The following is a 24,011-nucleotide window of genomic DNA, read 5'->3' as shown; positions in this document are numbered from 1 at the left end:
TTAAGAAGCTTCATTCCCCTGAAAACTCTTAAATTGTCCCTGTTGGCTCCATCTGAGTGATCATTCTCCAATTTGTGATTAAAAACATGGTTATGAATCACCATGATGCAAAAAGAGACTCACACACCTGCCCCTGATGAATGTCCTCACAGACATTTTGAACACTTTGGACATCAGTGCCCGTCATGAGGAAATTTATTGCTAAAACCTCTGAGAGCCAAGTCACATTTGGAGTATCATAACCATGCACCCAGATGACACTTAGGTCTCTTATTAGCTGCTGTTGAGCAGTTTAACATTATCATTAAGCACTAATTTCACACTATTACCTTTGCTACCAAAGAGCACTTGACTATGTTGTGTGCTGTGCAAATTTGACTTTTGGGTCCGGTAAAATATGATGTTGGTAAAATAATATATTGACTGCTGTGTCTATGACCTCATAGTAGGCAAGATTGGCATGGTTTTTTATGGTTTCATAATGAATTTGCTCACCTGTGTGGCACCCTTTTTATGCTTGTCTGCTGTGTGTAGAGGAGTATGGTAGTTGTAAGCCTAGCATATTTTTTTTGTTTTTATGAGTTATGTTTGAATGTGAAAAGACCCCCATACCACACACACATCAGCACCCCCAACTTCAAGGCCCATTTCATGGCTCTGGCTGATTAAAAAGCTCAACTCAAAATGCAAAATCCCAGGTAGAAAGCATTTTCAGTTTTATTATGTGCCAATAATGTGCAGCTTCTGAAAAGTTACATGGTTAAGTTACTTTAGTTAATTTAACCTTCTAACTAAGCTAACATGTAAGGAAACTAAGGTGTTAAATAGTTATAATGTACTTTAATTTTCCACTGAGAATGCTATCTAGGCTACTTCTGTGCTTATATTTGACTTATGCTGTGCCACTGGATATACTGTGTCACTCATATTATACTGTAATGCTGCTGTTGGCTCCTTCAAATTAGGTAGTGTGTCATTAATGACTGTAGCACATTGGAAAAGAAAGATGGAAATGCCCTTCATTTACTTACAAGTATAAATGCTGCTGCCTGCAAGCATCAATAAGACATTCAGTATTTTATTCTGTATTGTCAGAAATATCATTATAACAAGTTTTCTTGAAATATCATGATATAATATTGAGGCTATATTCCTCACGCCACTTATCTTAAATGTCACACATGGGATCAAATATGATAACTTGTAAAAAATGATGCATTAAACTGTCTTTTTTAATAGCATAGAATCATTTTGCATTGTAACTATTTTTTTGATACTTGTGGATATATCAACTCATATAATATCTACATTTATCCAAGTAAAAGATCTACACAGGTTTGTCCTTGTTATGGGATCGGTCTAGTTCTTTGTAGTCATGTGTCAAGATTTGATAGATATTCTCTCCCAGAAGCGGCTGCTGTATTTGGTAAATGCAGCTTGTGTTTTAGGTTGTGTTTTATGTTAATCTCGTGTCATTTGCGTTGAAACTTTTCCCAGACTGCTGTTGAGACCTTGTCTAACTTCTCTTCTTTGCCTCAGCTAAAGAGAGTTTAATTTCAAAGCCTTTGCCCATTTGCATTGACAGACACTGTATTCACATACAGCCCCGTTTCTAATGTAAGGTGGAATTATGCTTTCACAAATGTCTCTCTTTTTTGACATTTTTTTTGGTTACAAATTAATCAGTTAGTAGAATGTTACTGATAGATGAATTTGAATGAGTGATTAATTTTATTTTAGTTGACAGATAGATTAAACAGCTAATTGCTGCAGCTCTGCTCCTTACATTTTAATCTCACTTAGAACCGAATGATCTGAGGTGGCAGCCAGCTGAGTCTCTGTGCTCCAGGTAAAAACGAAAGGACAGCTCAGAACAGAAGGAACACAGAACCTGTGAAAAGATTCCTCTGGAGTTGTTGATCATAGGGTCATCTTTAGGAGCAATGCAAACTTCTGGCACAGGGTGAATACCCTCTTTCTCACCCCTCTATCCGCCTGCTCTCAGAGAGGTTAAAATTCCTTCTACTGCTCCGCTTGCATGTGCGTATTAGTATGCGTGCCTCTGTGCAGACACGGTTTCTTAGCTCGTACAGGTGGGTGCAGTAAATATTAGCTTTTCAAATGAACATGGCCACCCTCGGATATTTAAAGGCCGAAATTGAGAGGCTTTCTTTTTTCTCTTGGCAGGCCGCTCCAAACCAGCAGCAGACAGCTTGGTTACATTCAACAAACATTAAGTAACCATTGACTTCAGTCTGCATCTTCTACTGCAGTTCATTTTGGGCTTGGGAAAGGAGGAGCTGAGAAAGGGCGTTGGGTTCAAGCTTAAATACAAACAAACAGGAGATATTAGCAGATTTATTTTATTCACAGATAATAAAGCAACATGTGTGAGCTGAGGATACCTGAACACTGTAGACAGCCAGCGTTTTATTTTGCGGAAAGCAGTCATCTTATGCTTACCCAGTGTATGCTGAATGAGACCATAAATGTGTCACTTCTTCCACAAGATGTCCCTTTACGAAGCTCTCAGTCTGACAGCAAAGCAGGTGGTGGCCCTAAAAAAAAAAAAAAGACTGCCACAGAGACACGGAGAAAAATGGTGCATTTGCCACAGTGATGTTTTCCTGCTGAGACAAAATTGATGTGTTTGCAAAGTTTACACCAGCCCCTCCGTCCCCCCGTGAGTTTGCCTCCCCCATCAGCAGATCCACTGAAGTGTCCATTCAAATATAAAGTCGCAGTTCATCGCATCAGGCATCAAGATTACAGTTGGCATAATTAATTAGCACAGACGCTATAGAGAAGTGGTCCCTCTGAATTCACGGACTATTTAAGCAGACACCGCCGAATGAAAGGACCTTTCAGTTTCCATATTCTGCAGCTCGGGGATGCCAGCGTTCGGAGCTGTTCTGAGGTTTTGAGTTGGTCTTAAATCCTTTTCAGCTACTGGCTGCTTTTTGGATGGCATGGGTTTGTTTACTACGTTAAAAAAGGTGATGTGTTTTAGCGGTAGAGACAGATTTTAATCGGTTTACCCTTGTTTGGATACTGGCTGCCAAAAGAGATCTTTCATCAAGCCACTTGCTTTAAACCGCCATCAGTGACAGAAAGCTTACAGGCCACTATGCTGTACAACATGCCAGGAATTGTCAGTTTGGTTTTTTTTGCTTTTTTCTTTTAAATACTCTGGGCTTTTGTGCATGCTGTTTGTTTCTGAAAGAGGACAGACTTGCAGAAGGATGTTGTTGTGTTATGCGTTTACAGGTATGTGGGGTGCCTATAGATCTAGAGCCTTTACAGTTAGAGATTTATTGCTGTATGTACATAGAAATACAATCATATTCTACTCTTAATTAAGTTTGTTTTTCAGTTGCTTACCTTATAGTCAGTGTTGTCAATCTGTTCATTTAGGTCTTTGTATGTTAAGAAATAGGAGAGCAGAGGAGAAAAGAGGGCTGTCTTTAATCCATGTGATGCTCTGTTTCTCTGGACAATCAGAAAAGAGTCATTCATTCATGTCCAGCTGCCTGCGCAGTGCTCGACCTTTCCTCAGCCGCTGACAGGAAACTCTGACCTGCAGTCTTTTGCACTCAGACTAGTTCAGGAGAAAAATGCAAAATAGAAATGTGTGCCAGTGCGTGAACACACACGATCGAGGTGCAACAAAGCTGATGTGACGTGCGTGTTTGTTGGTGGGTCCCGTGGTGAACCTGCCTGAACTGAAATCTGCCTCTCATTATCACTTCTTATTACATTTCCTCCTCCGCTTCATTCCTGCATCTCAGCCCTTCAGTCTCACTCCTTGTAGTGCCTCCTATTTTCCCACCAAAATGCTTCTTAGCAGCATGGATTTCCCCCCACCGTCCCCTCATCAGCTGCCCTGATTGCAGAGCTGGACTCTCTCACGTTAATGTAGTTGTTAACAGCCTGTGGTCACAAGTGGTTTGTGTGGCTTTGCTGTTGGAGCTGAAACACTCACTGGAGGCAGAGGAGGCGCTGTGTATGACCTCTGATCCCAAACTGACCAGGAGGAGATAGACTGTCCTTTCTGGATTGATACAATTTGATAGAAAACTAAAATGACCAGAGGTCTTGAAATCAAAAACAGAAATGAAGGACAAAAATTAAAGGAGTATCAACTGAAAACAATTGCGAGAAACTGTCAGAGAATATATGAATAAATTTTCAAGGAATAAATGAATATCATGTTTTTTGCTGGATGTGGGTACTTTTTGTTTCTTTTGTTCTCCAAATCAAAAACACACCCTCCAGTTGCGTCACTCAGGATGAAGGAAACCCGTCACTGTGGTCTGAGCGCATCTGTTTTTTTCACGTCACACGTGACACTTTCACTTCTCAATTTGAGAGTAGTAAGCAAAGCACTTGTAGGATGGTGTTACCAGGAGTCACGAGGTGCTGTCTAATAAACACCTGCACCTACACACCTGCGTTTCCTTCAACACGTCTGCAACAGTCCTTCGATTGGTGATAATGAGCTGTGGCTGTTTACACTGATTGTGAAATTACGTACAGTAAATATAGTACACGTCTGATTCTGCATTATGCCTTTTGTTCTGAGCTGCTAATACGGCATGTGTGTGTGTGTGTGTTTGTGTATATAAATATACTCTATATATAGAGCAAAGTTTGCTGCCTTTGCTGTGAACACAACAGATGAGTGTAAGTTTATGTGAGTTTGTGGTTCGGGTCTGTTAAATTCTCTTTGTCTGTGTCTCTCATCTCTGCAGGAGTCGGAAGATCCAGATCCGGAACATTCCCCCTCATCTACAGTGGGAGGTCAGTGTGTGTGTGTATGTGTGTGTGAGACAGTGATGCCCTGTTGATCAGCACCAGGTAGCACATAAACCAGTTTCCTGACGATGAGTCACCAGCCTTATCCTGTGTTTGTGTGTTTATGTCTGTACGCGTGTGCGCAGATGACAGCGTGTCTGTGTGTCATCATCTGTAACCTTGCTGGAGTCCAAGTTGGTTTTCTCTGTGTGAGAGTCTCTGTCTTCAAGCATTTATGCTCTCATTTTTCTTATTTTAATATCCGCAGCCTGTCTGCACACTCACAGAAAGCTCACAGCTCTGGGCATGTGGTTTAAATAGGGTTTATTGTTTTTAATATTATAAACATTAGTGGATAAAAACACTTGGTGTTCACTGAACAGATTAGGCCAATTTGCCAGATAATTTTTTTTATGTAATTTTTCAGTTTGCTTCATGCAATTTTAGTGTACTAAAGAATTTATCTACATTTAATAACAGATTATTTTTCTGTTAGTATATAGATAAAGAATTATATAGAAAACATGATTTAAGTGTACTCTGTGTTTCTGAAAAGTTAAATTGTGTTTCTGAAATTTAGTACACATGCTCCAAGGCAACTCATTTTATTTCATGTCTCTCATTCAGCCTTATTTGATCTCTGTTGGCCCGAACAAGTAAAATAATTATAGTTTCCATAATAACCTAAAAAAACAGCAAAAACGTACATTCTGAAAACTGAAAAGAAAAGGCATCTGTTTATAGAAAGATAGTGGACATCATGAAATGTCTTTAAAAAAACAAACAAATGAATTTTAATGGTATGTTTTACTGTATTCTGTCAGTCTACAGACATTTTAGCAGCACAGTGCCTCAGCACTGTTGCCTCGCATCAACACGGTCCTGGGTTCAAACCCGGGAGGACCCTTCTGTGCGAAGTTTGCATGCTCTCCTCAGGCTTGCACAGGTTTTCTCCAGGAGCTCCGGTTTAACCCGCCATTGAAAAACATGTTACAGTAACCCTGTCTATCTTGCCCCGGGCATTTTTGCAAGAGATTCTTAATCTCAAGAGTTTTTCCTTTCTGCTAAATAAAGTAAAATAAAATAAAATATCAAAGAAGCGCTGCTGTAGTAAATCAGAGAAATGTGTTGCAATGGCTCCTCGGCTTAACTGCAGGCCATTAGTAATGTCTTTCTTAAAAAGCTGAAAGCCTAACGATGTTTCAAACCTCTGCCTCAGATGAGTAGGGCGGTTTGGACGGCCACTCTAATGATGTGATTTATTCTTAACGCTTGAAACACAATTCCTTCCTGTTTCAAAATACAGTGAAAATGTCAAAATTGTGGTCCTCCTCTGCAAATTTCACCTCTTTGCAGACTCTTTGGCAGTCTGGTTTTGGCATCCCTGTCCTTAGATAAAAGAAGATCCTCACAGCACATTTGTTAGATGAATTTGACCTCTTTCTTATTATTTACCATAGTATGGAGTGCTGCCACACACGTGCCTATATCATTGTAGGTGTTGGTGTCTCCTTTGTGCCTTATTCTCCCTTTGCACCATACTGGTCACACTTCTATGGCACTTAAATGAAAAAGGCGCTGTACGCTCTTTGCGCTTTGTTGGTTTTACTGTATGAAAAACAGCAAGTCTAAGCTATTCAGCCACAAGGATAACAACTTAGGCATTAAATCTTGGAATAATGCCTTAGCATTCATAAGTATAATTAATCAAAGTATCTCTTGCTGTTCTTGTTCTACCAATATTGCATGACTGCAGGCCATGATATCTCTGATAGACACACTCTGCTGTCTCCAGCTTCCTCTCTCCAGGTTTTAGCTGTGATCTCAGATGCCTGCTTCCGCTCTCATTTTCTTTATTTACAGGCAAGTCTGCACTAGCTGCAGCCACTTGTCTGGCATTAGGAAAGTTTCTATCCAAGCACCATTTAATTTTTAGCATTGGGTATTGTTAGGAGCTGGGCACATCAAGATATACTGTCTTTATACTGTCTTTTATTTTCAAAGCATTACAGAGGAAGAAGCTACAATGAGATGATATAATTAAAAGAGGGTAAGGTTAAATGTCCTTTTTCAGGACTGGCCTTCCAGTTATTAGCTTTAATCTGAAGATCAATCAGATTTTAAAGTTCTGATTTCACTCTGGTGTGTATGTGAGTTTATGCAGTGCTCTTTTGTGTCTGATTTTATCTTTGTTTTCCCCATCAGGTTTTGGACGGCCTTCTAGCTCAGTATGGTACTGTAGAAAACGTGGAACAAGGTATAAAATTCTTTTCCTCCCTGTTTGCTGTGCATGTCATCTTCATTTGGCTCCAACTGTTCAGTGCAACTGTTTAGCAACACACACACACACACACACATACACAGACCTCCCAGTGAGTCAAGTCTCCCTTTGTGACTTCACTTCCTATTTACCATCATCCCACACAACCATTATCTAAACATAACCCATCTTTGCATATGAATCAGCCTTTATCATCTTGTCTGCATGCGTGCGTGCATGCATCTTATAAGTTTGACCCGAGAAGACGAGCATTTGAATTACATGCAGCCTCTATAATAAGCACTGTGTACTACCACGGTTCCCCTTGGCCTCAGTGTATGGATTGAAGTGGGCAGACATGGCAGGCATCCAGTAGTAATGTGTCCACGTGTGTGTTTAAGCCTGTATGTATTTGTGAGTTCCGTCTCTTTTGGGGAGGTGCGTCGTGGTAACCGGGGAGGACACTGCAGGCGCCTGTGGTTAGGCTTTTGCACTGTCTGATGGGGAGCAATCCCTGCAAACTTTTAGCTGTCTAAGCACGCATGTATGAGTAATAGAGGCATACGCCACTAGATATGAACACCCACAAAGATGCATGTGTGCAAATCTTTATACACACACACACACACACACACACAAACACACATGCAAATGTCTGTGTGTGTGTGTGTGTATCAAAATAGCCACAACCAACTACTACTCACTGTTGTCATGACAGGTGCTAAAAGAGAACCTGATATAGGAGTTACTCCAATCAGAGTTTACTACACGCTGCCGTTAAACAGTCTACCTCATTCTCTGTAACAGCATTTTTCCCTCATCTCCTTTCTTAATTCTTAATTCAGCCTGCCTGTCCGAGCACCACTTGTTACATTATCAATGGAGCCAGCTCACTTGCGTGCCCGTTACCTCTTGCAGTCCCTGTCACTTTTTTTCTCCCTGGGTCCGTGCACGCTAGTTACAGGGGTGAGGTTTTAGAGAAGTCCCGTGTTCTTGTGTGGCGTGGTCAGAGCTGCTGGTGGCGGGGTGGGGCAGAGCTGGCTGTGAGTGCCAGTGCCGGGCACCATGCCAGGCTCGGCCCACTCGCCCTCTCTAAGCCAGCTGGGCATGCTCACTGGATTTAACCCTTCCAGACCTGCTGTCTGCTACTTACCAGCGGGTTAGGAAGCTTCATTCTTGGTCACTGATGCCTGTTGCTACTGTCCACAGAGAAAAGCCAGCTCAAAAGTAATTTTACTCCTTCTGTGGTATACCTGGCATCTCCTGACTTATTTATGTTGGTAACTGACATGTTTTTGTTCTTGGGTTGCAGTAGAGTTTATATACCCATTTTGCAAAATATCTAAAACCTCAGAAGTGTCTTTACAGAGCTTTGAAGATGTACTCACTTTGACATTCATTTGGTTTCACAAGCATAGTTGAAAAAGGAGAGATACTGTTGTCTCTTTTGGCAGAAGGCATTTCATCAATAACACAAGCTGCCTTTCTCAGACCTTGTTCTTTAGCCATTAGTATCACTGTTGCTCTCTCAAATTACAGGTATCATGCAGTTAAATAAAACATGCTGAAGTACAATGAGCTAAGACAGGTTAAGGAAACATGCACACCAGGTTGACAAATTAAAGGGAAATCCTCCAATCTTGACCCCTACACTGAGGAGAGCTAGTGGCTTTTATCTGTTTCCACACATGCACTGGCACTGCAGCCCTAAATGCTTCCAAACTCTGTCCAGCAGAGGTACATGTACGTGGTATTTAACCTTCCCATCTTTAAGTCTACTTGCCAAATATCAAATGAGGGAATATCTTTTGAAAGAAATTCTAAGAATCAGTGCCGAGCCTGAAGCTGTTTTGGCAGCTTGTGGTGGTCCAACATCTTTGTTTTTTTTCTTTTGTTTGTTTTTCTTGAGATTTTTATATTTATGTACTGCACAAGTTAATAGCAGCAAATACCAAACAAAACATTCTAAAAACATTTAATATTAGAGCAAACAAAACCTTTCCGTGATCTCGTAGAGAGCAAGAGATAGGAAAAATGTTTTGCAGTCCAGTCTCAGTATTCATAGCCCAGCTCTTGGCTTCAGCTAGACCGTAACTGCTGATTATTTGATTAAGTGATGAATACTGATTGAGTTTCTTTTTATCATAAGACGAAGAAAAAAAACATGTAATGCTTATTTATTTAATTAATTTCTTTTGCTTAAAAATTACTACAGTGATCAACTCATAATCCAAACAGTCGGATCCTTTTGTACTTATGTGCACTGTACAGAGCTTGCTTAGACTGAATTCCACTTATATTTCAACGTTTTAGAGAATGCGTGATCTCAGCAGGAATCAAACTCTTCATTGTGGCAGGATCTGTGTTGTTCTTTACTCACAGGACCACAAGTCCCGGGAAGGTGCTTCTTGGTTGCTGTATTGCATTGCACTTTATCACAGATTACTTTCTTTGTTTAGGCTGTCATGTCAAACTTAAATCTGTTATTGTGCAAGTGGCAGAGAGGCTATTGTGTTAAGCTGCTCCTGTCTGTAGAGGAAGCAGCAGGGACTGGAGGGAAGCCAGTGTGGTGATGGCTGTAATGGATTCACACAGACAAGTAGCTCTCTGGGTCACCACGGGAACCTGTATGTGTCTCTGACTCACCTACGGCAACCACAAAGACCTGCTATGTACATGTGTAAATATGACTGAACCTTTGTTTACTGTATCTTATGTTTTTTTTATTCCCTTTTCTCTCTGTGGCTGTCTTGTTTTGCAGTGAACACTGATACAGAAACAGCAGTGGTGAATGTTACATACGCAACCAAGGAGGAAGCTAAAGTGTAAGCAGCACAAGTAATGACACTGATGCAGCCAAGTACCAAGAGCAAGACTCGTGATATACTTGCACAGACAAGAAGCAGCAGTATACAAGCAGTATTTGTTCAGTATTTAGGATATTTTCCTTTGTAACAGGCAGTTTAAAAAGTATATCCATAAAGGTCAGAGCAGGGTTGGTTCATCTGTGGCCCACACAATAGCAAACTCCTTGTGAACTTCTCATTTTCACGCAAGCATATGTAAGCATGGAGGAGGTTACTATATTGTAGAGAAAGACAGGATTAAAAGGTAAGCAATGACAAGTTCTGTTAGTGCAAAAAAAACCAACAAAAAAAACATGGTTGGCCACCAGCTGTCCATCCAACACCTAGGTCACATTTTCCCAACTTATTCTAGTCTTGTGAAAACAGAGTAAATACATTTCAAACCATTGTGTTGGTGTTTTTATGAGGGGAAAGTTTTTTTGAAGGGAAACTAATATGATGTAAGCTCACCAGGTCACTCTTGGTGGGTGTGTGGTGAGCTGTAGTTGAGAAGCTTGCTGTGTGATCTCGCATTTTAATTTTTAGTGTTTCCCATCACAAAGCACAGTGGATGGAGCATGAAATCAAATTATATTTAATGTTTTTGTCCACTAATAATCAGATGTCAGATGTTATTTATGGCTTTGGTGACTCTTGTTCAGCAGTGGTAGCCATCATGTGTAACAAACACATATTTGGATTCAAGTATATCAGAGGCTTATGATATTAATCACTCAAACTGTCACAGAACCTATAGTCTGATATTCTTGTGTTAGTGCAGCCATTCATTTATTTCCTCTCTCCTGACGTTTCCTGCTCCTACTTCCCCTCCCAGAGCCATCGAGAAGTTGACAGGACACCAGTTCGACGACTACTCTTTCAAGGTGTCATATATCATGGACACGGATGCTGCTCCACCTGTCCAGGCTCCTCGCACGCGTCGTGGGGGTCGGGCTTCCCGGGACCAGGGCTCCTCTCAGCCCGGGCCATCAGGAGGCTACGGTTCTCCACGCCCCAGACAACACGACTTCCCACTGCGCATGCTCGTGCCTACTCAGTTTGTGGGAGCCATTATCGGCAAGGAAGGCCTCACTATCAAGAATGTCACCAAACAGACACAATCAAAGTAAGCAGTACCACCTGACCCTGCTGGGTTTTGAACCGTCTTTTTTTTTTTTTTTGTGGTCAGGGCAAGTTTTGGGACTGTATCTCAGGCTTGTGTTCTTCTTGTTTGTAAGACAACTTTTTTTTTTTTTTTTTTTTTTTTTACTGCAATCTCAATATCTGTGTGTGTCCTTCTCTCAGGGTAGACATTCATCGGAAGGAAAATGCAGGTGCAGCTGAAAAACCCATCACCATCCACTCAACACCCGAGGGCTGCTCCGCCGCCTGTCGCATGATCCTGGACATCATGCAGAAGGAGGCCAATGAGACCAAGACGTGAGTCTACCCAAATATTATTATATATAAACTTGCTCATATGTGCTCATGTGGAGCATGTTTACAACCTCACAGGTAGATTAGCCATAATGTCTGCAGGGCTATAATCTTATCCTTTTACCTGCCTGCGCAGCTTTTAATCTCACTGCGCGTTCTCCCACTTGGACCACTGACACAGTAAACACAGTGACACACTCACAGGCTGACACGTGATCACAGCTTAGCTTAAAGAAACAAGGTCAACATTCCTAATTGGGCCTGACAACTTTAATGAGAAGCTGCACCTTTTTGAACTTTCTGAGCTTCTGCTCTGTCTGAGCGTCAACCTTTAACACATAATACTCGTGTTTATCTGCATTTATTTGCAAGCGTGCTGTTTGCTGAGGGAAGTCGCTCTTGAACTTAACTGCATTTGAATTTATTTTAAAAAATCCGTTTTTCTGAGATAATACATAGTGAACACTACTATGTTTGTCAAAGACTGTTTGTTTTTTTGATAATGTTCTTTGTTTGTGAACCTGTATCTGCGTTTACATACCTCTGATTTGTCTGGAAAACCCTTTAGGCTGTTTGATGAGTAATGCTTAAAGATATATGTGAACAGCTTTGCAAACTGGGTCAGAATATTTTTTTAGTCTTGCTGTATTACGTCACAAAATTTTGAAATCTTAAAAACATTATGGCCCCATTCATAATACTTTAATATGTGTAGGAGTGTAAAATTCTCCTTTGTCCAAAGAGATGAAGCTGGAGCCTATTGTAGTTGTCATAGGACAAGCGGCAGGCTACACCCAGGTCACAAATGTGCTACAGGGCTAAGGGCCCATTTATATTCGCCATTCTCGCCCTTGCAAACAGCACCGGATGAAAAAAGTGACGTCATATCCAGTGGCACAAGCTGCGCTTTGGTGTCGTTTCAGCCAGTGGTGCACATCTTGATTTTTGTAACCTTGTGCATTTGCCGTTACCGTCGCAGTTATCTTCAGAACGAATGAGCTTGAGGCAAGACTGTGTTAGCAAGCTCACATGTACTGGGATTTATATGGCACATGTATGCCAGAGCACAGGGATTCCCAGATGGCACAGAACTCATTGTGGGAAATTTCTATAACAGTGCTGGAGAAGATTACAAATGGACAATTGCCGTAACGGAGTATAAATGGCTGTGGCTGTGTGATGATGTCACACGCAGGCAGAACAACCAATGCACCGAGCATAAATGGGCCATAACACAGAGAGAGAGAGAGACAACCATTCATGCTCACAGTCACACCTACAGCCAGTTTAGGATCACCAGTTAACCTAACATTCATGTCTTTGGACTGTGGGAGGAAGCTGGAGTATCTGCAGAGACCCCCTTGATTATTTTTTACAAGTTTAAAAAAAATATAGTTTTGCTTGTAAGCTGGGTGGTGTAGTTCTTTGTTTTCTGTCTTTATGCTAAGCTGAGCTACGTGGTTGCTGGCTGTAGTTTCACACTTACTGTACCGAATGTACTGAAAGTGATACCACTCAGAAAGAAAGCGATAAAGATGAAAGAAAATGGGTACATTTTGAATAATGTATAGATCAGCATACCTTTTAATAGTATTTTTTCTGTTCCTATCAAATATGAATGTTGTAAGTCTCTTAAGCTGAAAGTGCCAGACGGATGAGTATTACGCAACAGAGTGAAATTACGTCAGTTTGTCAATTCAGTAATCCTACTGTCACATGTAACAATAACCTCCGCACCTCTGTCTATGAAATAACACCACCCGGTGCCACACCCACACAAGCGAACCCACCGCCTTGATCACACCACACCCTGTAGTTTTATGTAGTGAAACCCAAACCACTAAACTTGGCCTCTTAACCTACGCCAATGTCATCTCCCTTTACTTGACCTACAGCTCACCCCAAACTAATCTCACCCAGCAGCACACGTCTGTACAGGTCTACAGAACAGAATAGTACAAACACACACAGGTATACACACACACACACACACACACACACACACACACAGATATATATATCACCAAATCTTATACACTATCACCAAATCTTTAACCCAGCCCAAACAAAAGCTCCAACATCTGGCTGCTACCCACCACACCTCAGGAGGTTTGTTGCGTTAACTTGTTGTTTACACATGTACATGTTTGTAAGAGTCTTTTTTGTGACAACATCAATATTTTTGCAACTCAAAGCAGGAGAATTGTGTACATTTCCAAGTGTAGCACAGTAGCGTTAATAGTATTCACAACTATTAAGTCCAGACAGACCGGACAGTTATTCAGTCTGTACCTTTCTGCACCTCGTGAGCTGTTCCACACACAGAGGTTTAATTAAATAATTTGTTACACGTCGGCTGTCCTCAGGTTGAGTCCTGAATTCTGCCACAGTTGTCAGGAAATTCGTCTTTTAATGTTACAAAAATCAGATCCATCTACTAAAGTTAAAAATTGCTGTCTTACGATGGTATACAAAATTGCTGTCTCTGTGCGTGTTTGTTAGTTTGTTTGGTCGCCAACTCCTCTTACACGATTGAGAGTTGGGTAACCAAACTTGGCACACAGGTACATCTTGAGGCCCTGAAGGTTCTTATCTAATATCAGTTATTATGACGTCATTGTGTTCCTTAGCAACCAGCTAGCAATGGGCTAAAATGACCTGCTTTTAGCATTTATGCAGCTATAACACCTGATAAAAGTGTTGTGTCATTTTTATTTGACCACAGTATCATCTCATTTATATCCACAAAGATTCAGTTATGCGTGATGTATTATGATACCACCAGATTACCAGTCAACCACCTAGCATCTGGCTAGAAGGACCTGTTTTCTGCTGTTATGCACCTACACCATCTTACGGAAACATAAGTTTTAATTTCACAGCCAGCAGCATGAACAGGCAAAACTGTACGGTTACATGGGCGCGTACTAGTACTTGTGATGGTTTCATTATGACTTTTGTAATCATTAAAACGACTACTGACATATGGTAGCAGGTTGCCCTGTAGCAATGAAAACATATTTGCTGTTGTTAGATAAATTATCATTACACATAGACAGAAATTTCAGTTTTTCAGAAATCAATATTAAACTGATAAAGTAATTTTGTCAGCAGCACAGACGGTGGTAGGTGGTCTCTCCATCCATGTAAGCAGGGCTGAGGTGGTGGGTGGTGGCCGTGTGCGGAACCAAATACAAATTTCAGCCTCCTCATCCAAATTAAAAAAAGAAACCATCATACGTGAATCATCCATAGTTAATTTATTAAGCCTCACGTTTCTCTTGTTAGGGACTTGAATATCAAAATTATGCAAGCATTCTATGTTATACCATCTGTACTTCAGAATATTTCAAAGTCATGGAAAATTAACTTTGTTAAATCATCCTAATTTGTGCTGTGTAAAAGAAACTGGGACTCGCTTTCCATTTCACCTTAATTACACAGCTTACACAATCTGTTTTCCTAGTGAATATGTTTAAATCAACTAAAATCAGCAGCCGGAGAAGAAAATCAATGCTTTGGCTTCTAGATAAATGCGCTGTAATACATTATTCAGGGCCAAACACCGGACTTATATGCATTAATGTCTTGACTTTGACAGAAGGGATTATTATTGAAAACTGTGTTCTTTCTTCTGACTTGATTTTTTATATTTTTTAGTCATTATGTTGGTATGGCATTTAATCAGACTCAATTGGCAGAAAGTAAATAGTTTAAACAGCCTTTTACATTGTTTACCTATAATCACTGCCAATTTACTTGATTCATTCCAAATAAAAAAAAAAACCCTTGGAAACTGGTAGGTTATGAAGAATAGGCACCGAGCAGTTTGTCACTTTTAATTCTGGTAATTGAAAAAATTATAAAATAATGCATAATGCAAAAGTCTGTATTTTACTAAATCTACGCTCTACAAAGCGCTTTACAGTGCACACACACACATGCATACACACACTGTGAGTTGCTGGCTGGCTGGAGGGGCTGGGGATTGAGACACTTCTACAAGCTGAGATGCGGCGGCCCCACCACAAGAGACTATTATTCACATACGAAACCATCATTTTTGTTTTCTTCGTGTTTTCCTGGAGTGTGGGTGCTGCACCTTGCTTGGAGTCATCAGTGAAATGCAGCTTTTGAGTGTGTTGTGGCAAAATTGGTATCAAAACACGTTCTGTTATAAAGCCTATTGTTCTATGAAAAGCAAACCTCCTTTGTGTTCTTGCTTAAAGAAATAGCTGTCTTAGCATTAGGCCCCATGTATTTGCATTCCTGCTCATCCCCCTGACACCATATCATTGCTCACACCACATCAGCGACACTCTGTAGAACTTATGTTCTACCATCTCACCTTTGTGTGTGTTTATGTGCAGGACGGAGGACATCCCTCTGAAAATCCTTGCCCACAACAGCCTCGTGGGTCGGCTGATTGGCAAAGAGGGCCGCAACCTGAAGAAGATCGAGGAGGAGACAGGGACCAAGATAACCATCTCCTCGTAAGCCCCCCTTTTACCTTGCCTCTGGTGCTCCTACTCGTGTAATCTCTTATGTCTGCAGTTTGCCTCAGTGGATTTACGTTTTGAATGAGATCAAAGACTAAAAATATTTTGACTAACTTAACCAAATCATAGGTAATAGACAGTGATTTCAGCTCTTCCCACCATACGCTCCTTCCTGTGCGCTCAGTAACCCATCAGCATGTGGTTTCACTTAACTGAGTTGTTAGAGAAATAACGTGACGATTCGATTACAGCTTTTTCTCTTCAGAACATGATATTAGAGAGGTGGTGATTGCACCCCATTTAACGGACTGTGCTCCCCAACCTTCCTTCATTTAGTGCTAATGAATTGCTCTGTCTCGGCGAGCTCCGTGGATGTAATGAGCCTTGAGAAAGAGACATCAGAGTGGAGACAGAGGGGGAGCGAGCCCTTTTGAGAAGCTCAAAAAGTAGATTCAGAGTTGATGGTTCTATTAAATCTTTTTGTAGTGTCATCTGTGTTCACCAACAGAGTGCAGAGAGTTTCAGGTTTAAAGGCCTCGAGGTGTTAACTCTTGTTTAATGTCGAGGATAACTGGTTTATGGAGCTTTCTCTTCTTTGATTCATGTAATAGACTTTTCAGAGTAGCATTATCTCAGTAGTACCTGCTCTATAAGTCTTCTGTAAAGTTTAGAACAAAAGATTCAGCAGAGTCAGATACCTTGAATTTCAAAAACATTTTCAGCAACTTTCAAGATAACAGATAACTACGGGGATTTCTTCTTTTATATGTCCAAGGTTAACCTTTAAAATGTACAGACTGAATCATTATCTTGCTGTTGCACAAACTGAAGAAAAAAAAAAACAATCACAATGTTGCTTCATTTGGCTTCCATTTCTAAAGGCATGTCCCTCTGCTGCTAATCCACTTGACTCACTGAGCTTAATTTATGGCACTGCGTTGAATCCCTGCAGAGCCTGTGCTGTAGTGGGCGCCATCGTTGTTTGCATTTATACTCGTTTGCTGGGGTGTCTGCATTGCTCCGCCATTGCGAGTGAAACTGAGCTGATCATGTCAGACGGTGAACTAATATATCTTAAACAACAGTTACATTTACTGAAACGCTGGAAAATAAGAAGACTTAAGAACAGACTGAGTCTATGTGCTACTGTCAGAGCTATAAAACAAGAAAAAGGGAATATATAGCAGGTTACTAAATTTTGCATTACCTATTATGTTTTGTTTATCCTTCTGTTACTACCAAACAGACCTTTGACACTGGTTGTGAGGTCTGAGTCACTGCCATGTGGAGCTACATTTCAGAGAATGTGCGGGTCAGGCTACGGCACAGGGTAGAGATTTAAAACAGCACCATAAATTAAGCATTAGTTATTTAAAGAGACATAGACAGACATAGACTTTTGCACTGCTTCACAAATAATCTCAATTATGAATAAAATATCATATAACCATTCATGTAATATAAAATTCAGGATTCAGTTTAAAACTATACTAGCATAGTATTATTCATGCATCTAATTCAGTGGTATTCAAGGCTGTTGTCTTCTGTGAAAGGGTCATATGATTGGTAGGTGCATGATGGATCTGTGAAGGACATACAGTGAGCCAGTTAGGAAATCCAAAAATGTAGCAATAGCTACGTGTTGTCAGTGCACGGATTGTTTAACTCTCACTCAACCAACTCTGTAAATGTTACAGAGTTATTACTAATAACACCGGAAGCTTCTCCTCTCTGCCATCCCTCTCATATGATGTGAATGCAGCATATTGAAAGATGCTGTTGAGCTGCAATATGGTAAATGTAGTATCCAGTTTCCTTAGAGTGTGGAAACGTAACGTCAGTACATAAATGTGTCAGTATCTTTTTAAATCTGTCTTGTGAGTCCTCTGCATGTCTTCCTTCTTCCTTCTGTGAGCATATACACTAATCACTTGTGTGTGCGCCTGTGTGATTTTCCTTGCAGGTTACAAGACTTAACCATTTACAACCCTGAGAGGACCATCACGGTGAAGGGCAGCTTAGATGCATGTTGTAAAGCCGAGGTGGAGATCATGAAGAAACTGAGGGAAGCCTATGAGAATGATATTGCTGCTATAAATGTAAGTCCCAAGGGTACCATCTGCAGGCCTCCTGATTGTTAGAGTGTGCTTATGATAGTACATTGACTCACGTAGACTGACATGTGAACAACAGAGAGGAGCGATGATATACGGCAGGATAATATTGCCTTCCCATTCAGCGCATGCTAGCACCAGCATTAGTAATACCAGCTTGGTAAATGGATAACAGTAAACGATCGCCGGACAGCTCATCAGTGAGTTGAGTGTTTCGGCACAGCTTGTCTGCGTATGTGTTTGCGCGTGCATGCGTGTGTGTGTGTGTGTGTGTGTGTGTGTGTGTGTGTGTGTGTGTGTGTGTGTGTGTGTGTGTGTGTGTCTGCCTCTTTCACGGAGCCTCTGACTCACACTTACTTCCCTGCTGTGTGTGTCTGTGTTACTGCTGTAACACACTGCGTTTCCCAGCATCCACCTGATATGTGCAGGCCGCCCTCTCACCCAGCTCCTCTTTCACACTGCCCTGATGACATCACCAGCGGCGCAGCCTGAGAGGTCATCTTCTGAGGAAGAGCGATAGCGATGATAGCACTCTCTGCATGCTCTCTGTTGTACTGCAGAGAGATGAATGCTGATAAAGTGACTGTATTAATGATGATGATGCTCTTCAGGATGTGACTCGTGCAGTACCACAGAATTTGTTCCTTCTTTTTTCGAATTTGTTCCCTTTAGCACATGAGTTTGTTAGTTTCCCCTTCACTGTGATAGTCCAAATATTTGCTCAGAAATAATCATAACGCAGCACGCTATTAAATTGTTCTGGCTGGTACGAGTAGTCCTGGCACCTGTCGGGTTGTGCCTCAGCGCTACAGTAAGCAGTTAGGGCCATCTAGCGTGACACTCTGGATATTACACAAAGCTTTCGAGGATAAAGGAAGTAAAAAAAAGGGCAGTATGTCTTGTCATGGCCATGAAACCAGAAAAGCTGACTTGACTTTGAGGGAAGGTTTTTTTTTTTCATGCTTTCACAACATCTATCCTGTGAAAACCAATGTACCACAGAGACATTATCTTTTTAAGGAATTGAGAAAGCAGACCCATTTTTAGCTTGCAACAAGCCTTTTTTTTTTTTAGAGTTCAGTGGTTTTTTAAAAATGTTTTTCAGCTTATGCAGTAAAAGAATTTTCTAAAACATTTAGGAACATTTATTCCTTCATTTTATGTTAAACAAAATGGCAGTTTTACTGGAGTGTGTCCAAATAGAGTTTCAATGAATCCATTAATGAAGAGGATTTTTCATAATATATGTTTAAAAGCGAACTAGCCAACATTTGCTATATATTTGGGAAAGCTGAACTATTTTTCACTGATAAATTATTCAGACAGTTCCTCAGTCATCCAAACTGTTGCTGAATAGTTGCCTCAGCGCCGCATGCTTATTTGTCAGCACATATTTGGTGTTCCTTGAAGGGATGTAAGAACAGAAAATACTTTGTTTTTGTGACCCACTTTAATGTATCAGATTATATAAAGGGGTCATTATTATTATTATTAAAAAAACACTTGAAAATTTATTCTTCTTTCTTGTTTTATTTATTTTTAAATCCAAGAAGTTGCTTGTGTTTTGTATGTTCTCTTTATCTTTTTTTCCCCCAACTCAGTTTTTGTCTAAGTTCACTGCAGACAGTTTGTTTTGCTTTATGATGCTTTGGATCTAAAAATCAAAATTAAAATCCTATCACCTTTTAAAAAAAACTAATGAGCTTTAAAATCCCAAGCAATCATCTTCTTTGTAATGACTTTTCTTGTGACTAAACTTTGCCTCTTTCTCCTTTTTTTGCATAGCAACAGGCCAATCTGAACCTGAGCACTCTGGGCATCTTCTCCTCTGGTCTGCCGGTGCTGCCCCCTGCTGCTGGACCGCGTGGTGCTGTGCCCCCTGTGGCGCCAGCAGGATACAACCCATTCTTAGTGAGTGTGCTCCTGTCCCCCCCCCCCCCACAGACTACCTGAGTACACAGCCATAAAAGGGAAGGAAAAGCTATTTTTAAAAATGCTTCTTTAGCCATGACTTTGCCTTTGTTGGTTTTCCCACATCAACTGCATGATAAAGATTGAGTTGATAAAGCAATTTGTTTCCAACACATGGTAAACCAGGCTCCCCTACAGTGCATGTTTAAAATACACTACAGTGTTGACTCAGGTCTTCCTGCATGATTTTGTACACAGTTTGAAGCGACCAGAATTCCCCCATCTTCTCCAGAGATGAGTCAGTTTGTCAGTAAAACAAAGTCTCCACTCATTGCCTGATGAGGGCGAGCCAAAGTGGTGTGAGACAGTGTGTGAGAATGCATGTGCGTGCTTCGTAGTGAAGAAACTCAGTGTGTGATTCACTGTGAGTTTTTACCCTGAAATTCCCCCTGAAGAAAGAGCTTGACTTGTGTTCATGCCTGTGCCTTTTAACATGTGTGTTGATGTGCCATCTGATAGGCATGCTTGTCACTTCACTTTCAGAGTCACTCTTCACATCTCAGTGGCCTGTACGGGGTTCCTTCAGCAAGTGCCATCCCCCACCAGCACTCAGTATGTTCCCTTAAATCTGCACCACAGCCAGTGTTGTCTCCCTGAACCCTTTCTTGTTTGTTTGTTTTTTGTCTAACTAGATAATTGTTTTAAACAGGTGAACACGATATTTTGGAAAAGTGACATGTTGGACAAAAGTTCTTCTACTTGTGTTTGTTCTGCAAATACCATATATACATGTTCCTACAGAACAGATAAAGGCAGCTCTAAATGAGATGGATATGTAAATAACAGACCGTTAGAACGCCTCGGTCAGCGTCTGTGTTGGGCAGAGAGTCTGGATTCCTGCTTACCATCACCCAGTCACCAGAACACCACAAATATTCTCGGAAGGGGACTTTTTAGCCCAGAGTTATCCTGCGGCTCGTAAAACTTCACTTTATAAACCTCAACGACATGAGTGTTACCATGCTAAGAAAAACAAAAACACAGGGTAGACATCACCCCTAATAGGAAATATTCCATTCAGATGCAGCCAGAGGGCAATGTTTACCCAAAGAAGGCTTAATTTAGCCTCTCTTGCATGTGGTGTCAGCTTTGTTGGCCATTCTTCAAGTATCTGTCAAGTTCACTCAAAATATTTGCAACAATTTGAAGTCATTTTGTTGTCTTTCACAGTCAAATAAACAGTAAGTTTTAATGAAAGTATAGCGATTTTTCTCCCATCTGTGTGGTTCTTTTTTCAGCAACAGGCTCCAGAACAGGAGGTTGTCTACCTCTTTATTCCAACTCAGGCAGTCGGGGCCCTGATCGGGAAGAAGGGCCAGCACATCAAACAACTTGCCCACTTCGCCGGCGCTTCTATCAAGGTGCGTTTGTCATTGTCAACGGTGTGTTCAGTAAGAAAGGAGAAAGAGGAGGACAAAGTGTCTAATCTAATGAGTGAGATGTGCACTTTTTCAAAGCCACAGCAGCAGGTCATGGATCTGAGGTGGAGCAATTTTCATGTTTCAAAATGGGAAAAGATCAGAAACATTTCATATAATGCAATCAGAGGTGGTTCATTTATTGGGTTTTGAGATTATATTCAGTATATTTGTGGAATTCATATGATTTCAATGGCCACAAGCTTTACATAATCTCATACCAGATGAATCCGTTGAGAAGCTGGTAATCTTATTTGTCTCTTTATGTGCATGTCAGATCGCCCCGGCTGAGAGCCCAGATGTAACTGAGAGGATGGTTATCATTACTGGAACCCCAGAAGCTCAGTTTAAGGTAAAAACTGAATATGTGCAGGAATATTTGTTAAAAAAAAAAAGAATTGTGGGGAAATTAACTTCATAAATAGTTCTCATAACAGCAGTTGATCACTGTGTGTCCCCATTTTCCCCAGTCTCTCCTTGCCTCATACCCTCCTCTGTATTCCAGGCCCAAGGTCGGATATTTGGGAAGCTGAAAGAGGAGAACTTTTTCTCGGCGAAGGAGGAGGTCAAACTGGAGACGCACATCAAGGTTCCCTCAAGTGCAGCTGGCAGGGTCATTGGTAAAGGGGGCAAGACAGTAAGTGTGTGCTTGAATTTTCCTTTGAGCAGTAAAACAATATCATGCTAAAAGTTTTTCTTTAAATAAGCTATTTATATTTGCATGATAACACTTTTAATCGAATAAATGATCGGTAAGAGTCTTCCATGCTGGTGTTTACTGCAGTTAAAACATTCCTTCAAGGGGTGTTTTAGTTTCATTTGAAGTTGTAATTGAAATTCAGAGTAAGGCCGCAACAACTGGAGTCTGTGTCGGTGTTTCAGGTAAACGAGTTGCAGAACCTTACGAGCGCAGAGGTCATCGTACCGCGGGACCAAACTCCTGATGAGAACGACGAGGTGTTTGTGAAAATCAGTGGGCATTTCTTTGCCAGCCAGGTACACAAAACTAAACTTCACTCTCATCAGTCTGCTGCTACACAGGTAGCAAAAGCACGGCTGCACTTGTTGTTAATGCTGGACGAGTTACAATGTAAAAAGGCATTGTTAAATCACATAAAACAATGAAACATGGCATATAGTTGACATTTTTATGTGATCATAAAACCCGCTGAAATATGTGGGATGACTCTTTGTTCAGCTGCAACATGTTTTGTTCTTTTTCTTTTTTTTTTTTACATACATACATTCTCTTTTGGCTTGTAGCGCTAAAACATCTAGATTATTTTAGTGTTTCTGAGATGCAAAAATGTCTGCCTTCTACTGAATACAATAGAACTAAATAGCACCTATCTTTGTTATGTAGGAAAGATTTCCTATCTGCCGAGCTGCCTGCTGTCTGTATCTCTGTGCAGAAGGCAGCATCCATCTGCCTGTAATGAGAGGCTTGTGGTTGTAACAGCAGGAGAGGATGTTAACATTAATACTGCCCCCCTTGGCTGAGCTGTTAGCTGCACGTATCTTTTGCTTGGCAGATGTAGACAGCTGGTATTACAATTTGTTGTCATTGTAACCAGCTGGGCTTGAAAGTTCTCTGACAATGGAGAAATTCAATCAGACAAAAACTGAGCGTGAGTGCACTAAAGGTGTCCACAGCCAACTCTGTGTAACCCTGTGTATGAGTTAACTAGTAATAATTAACTGAAACAGAATGAGTAGCTGCTTTTACATACATCACATGGTCTTTTAGACTGGATGTAGTTGGCTCAGTTATACTGCAGTTGGATCTGTTGACAAGTGAGGTGAGTAACAGTTTTGAAATCATAACAGCTTGGTAACTTATAGATCATCTCTGAACCAAATAATACTAAAGCAACAGTGTTTGCTAAATGCAGCTGCCAATAAAAATGCTTATACAATTTTCAGCACAATTTAAAAAACAGTTTTGAACTTGGTTTCATGGATCTTTCTGTATTAAAATTGACAGATAGGACTTCCGGTCTAGCTGGCAAAGAAATGGCAGCATAGAGCAATAGGCTCCCGACCGAAAACATTAAAAACAACCCGTTACGACTTGAATCTGTTTAGAGACGCACGGATATAAATGCAAAGGCAACGGGTCATAAAGTATGCCCAAGAGAAGTAAGAAAGAAGCCGCACCAAGGAAGGAACACGACATCATGAAAGAAAACCTAGCATCGCAAGATAGCAATGACATGCTAGCCGACACGCTACCGGAGACACAGCCAGAACTGGGCCAAAATGCTAGCCTGGGAGTAATTCTGACAGAACTGCGGGAGTTCAGAAAAGACTCTAACCAGAAACTGAACAATATACAAGAAGACATGAACAAGATCACTGACAGAGTGAAAGAGGCGGAGGAATGCATAGACACTGTAGAGTCTCGAGTCCAGTCAGCGGAGGAGATCCTGGCTGAGTTGGTGAAGCTCCAGAAGGAAACAGAAACCAAATTGATGGACCTGGAGGGGAGATCGCGCCGGGACAACATTAGAATATACGGAGTAAAGGAGGGAGCTGAAGAAGGCATGACAACAATGACGGCGTTTGTGGAGGAAATGTTAATGAAAGGTCTGGAGCTCCCTGCATCCACGGCTATAAATATTGAGAGAGCACATCGGGCGCTGACCGCAAAACCCCCGCCCGATGCCCCACCG

General features: G+C 41.0%; 1 protein-coding gene across 5 annotated transcripts in view; it reads left to right on the top strand.

Annotated features, from left to right (window-relative positions):
- The window catches only part of igf2bp2a (insulin-like growth factor 2 mRNA binding protein 2a), a 73,479-nt gene that overhangs the window by 28,746 nt on the left and 20,722 nt on the right, over positions 1-24,011 (top strand). For all 5 annotated transcript variants that reach the window (XM_030758915.1, XM_030758920.1, XM_030758917.1 and 2 more), the window contains 13 exons: positions 4,752-4,800; positions 7,000-7,051; positions 9,816-9,879; positions 10,736-11,026; positions 11,206-11,340; positions 15,708-15,830; positions 17,800-17,935; positions 19,736-19,861; positions 20,405-20,473; positions 21,160-21,282; positions 21,617-21,691; positions 21,845-21,976; positions 22,222-22,335. In XM_030758915.1, the coding sequence (XP_030614775.1) occupies positions 4,752-4,800; positions 7,000-7,051; positions 9,816-9,879; positions 10,736-11,026; positions 11,206-11,340; positions 15,708-15,830; positions 17,800-17,935; positions 19,736-19,861; positions 20,405-20,473; positions 21,160-21,282; positions 21,617-21,691; positions 21,845-21,976; positions 22,222-22,335 (1,489 nt within the window). The remainder of the gene's footprint in view (positions 1-4,751; positions 4,801-6,999; positions 7,052-9,815; positions 9,880-10,735; positions 11,027-11,205; positions 11,341-15,707; positions 15,831-17,799; positions 17,936-19,735; positions 19,862-20,404; positions 20,474-21,159; positions 21,283-21,616; positions 21,692-21,844; positions 21,977-22,221; positions 22,336-24,011) is intronic.

Source organism: Archocentrus centrarchus, chromosome 21 (assembly GCF_007364275.1).
Source record: "Archocentrus centrarchus isolate MPI-CPG fArcCen1 chromosome 21, fArcCen1, whole genome shotgun sequence".
NCBI lineage: Eukaryota > Metazoa > Chordata > Actinopteri > Cichliformes > Cichlidae > Archocentrus > Archocentrus centrarchus.
The sequence above is the reverse complement of the archived record's forward strand: the minus strand, read 5'-3'. Positions and strand labels throughout refer to the sequence as shown.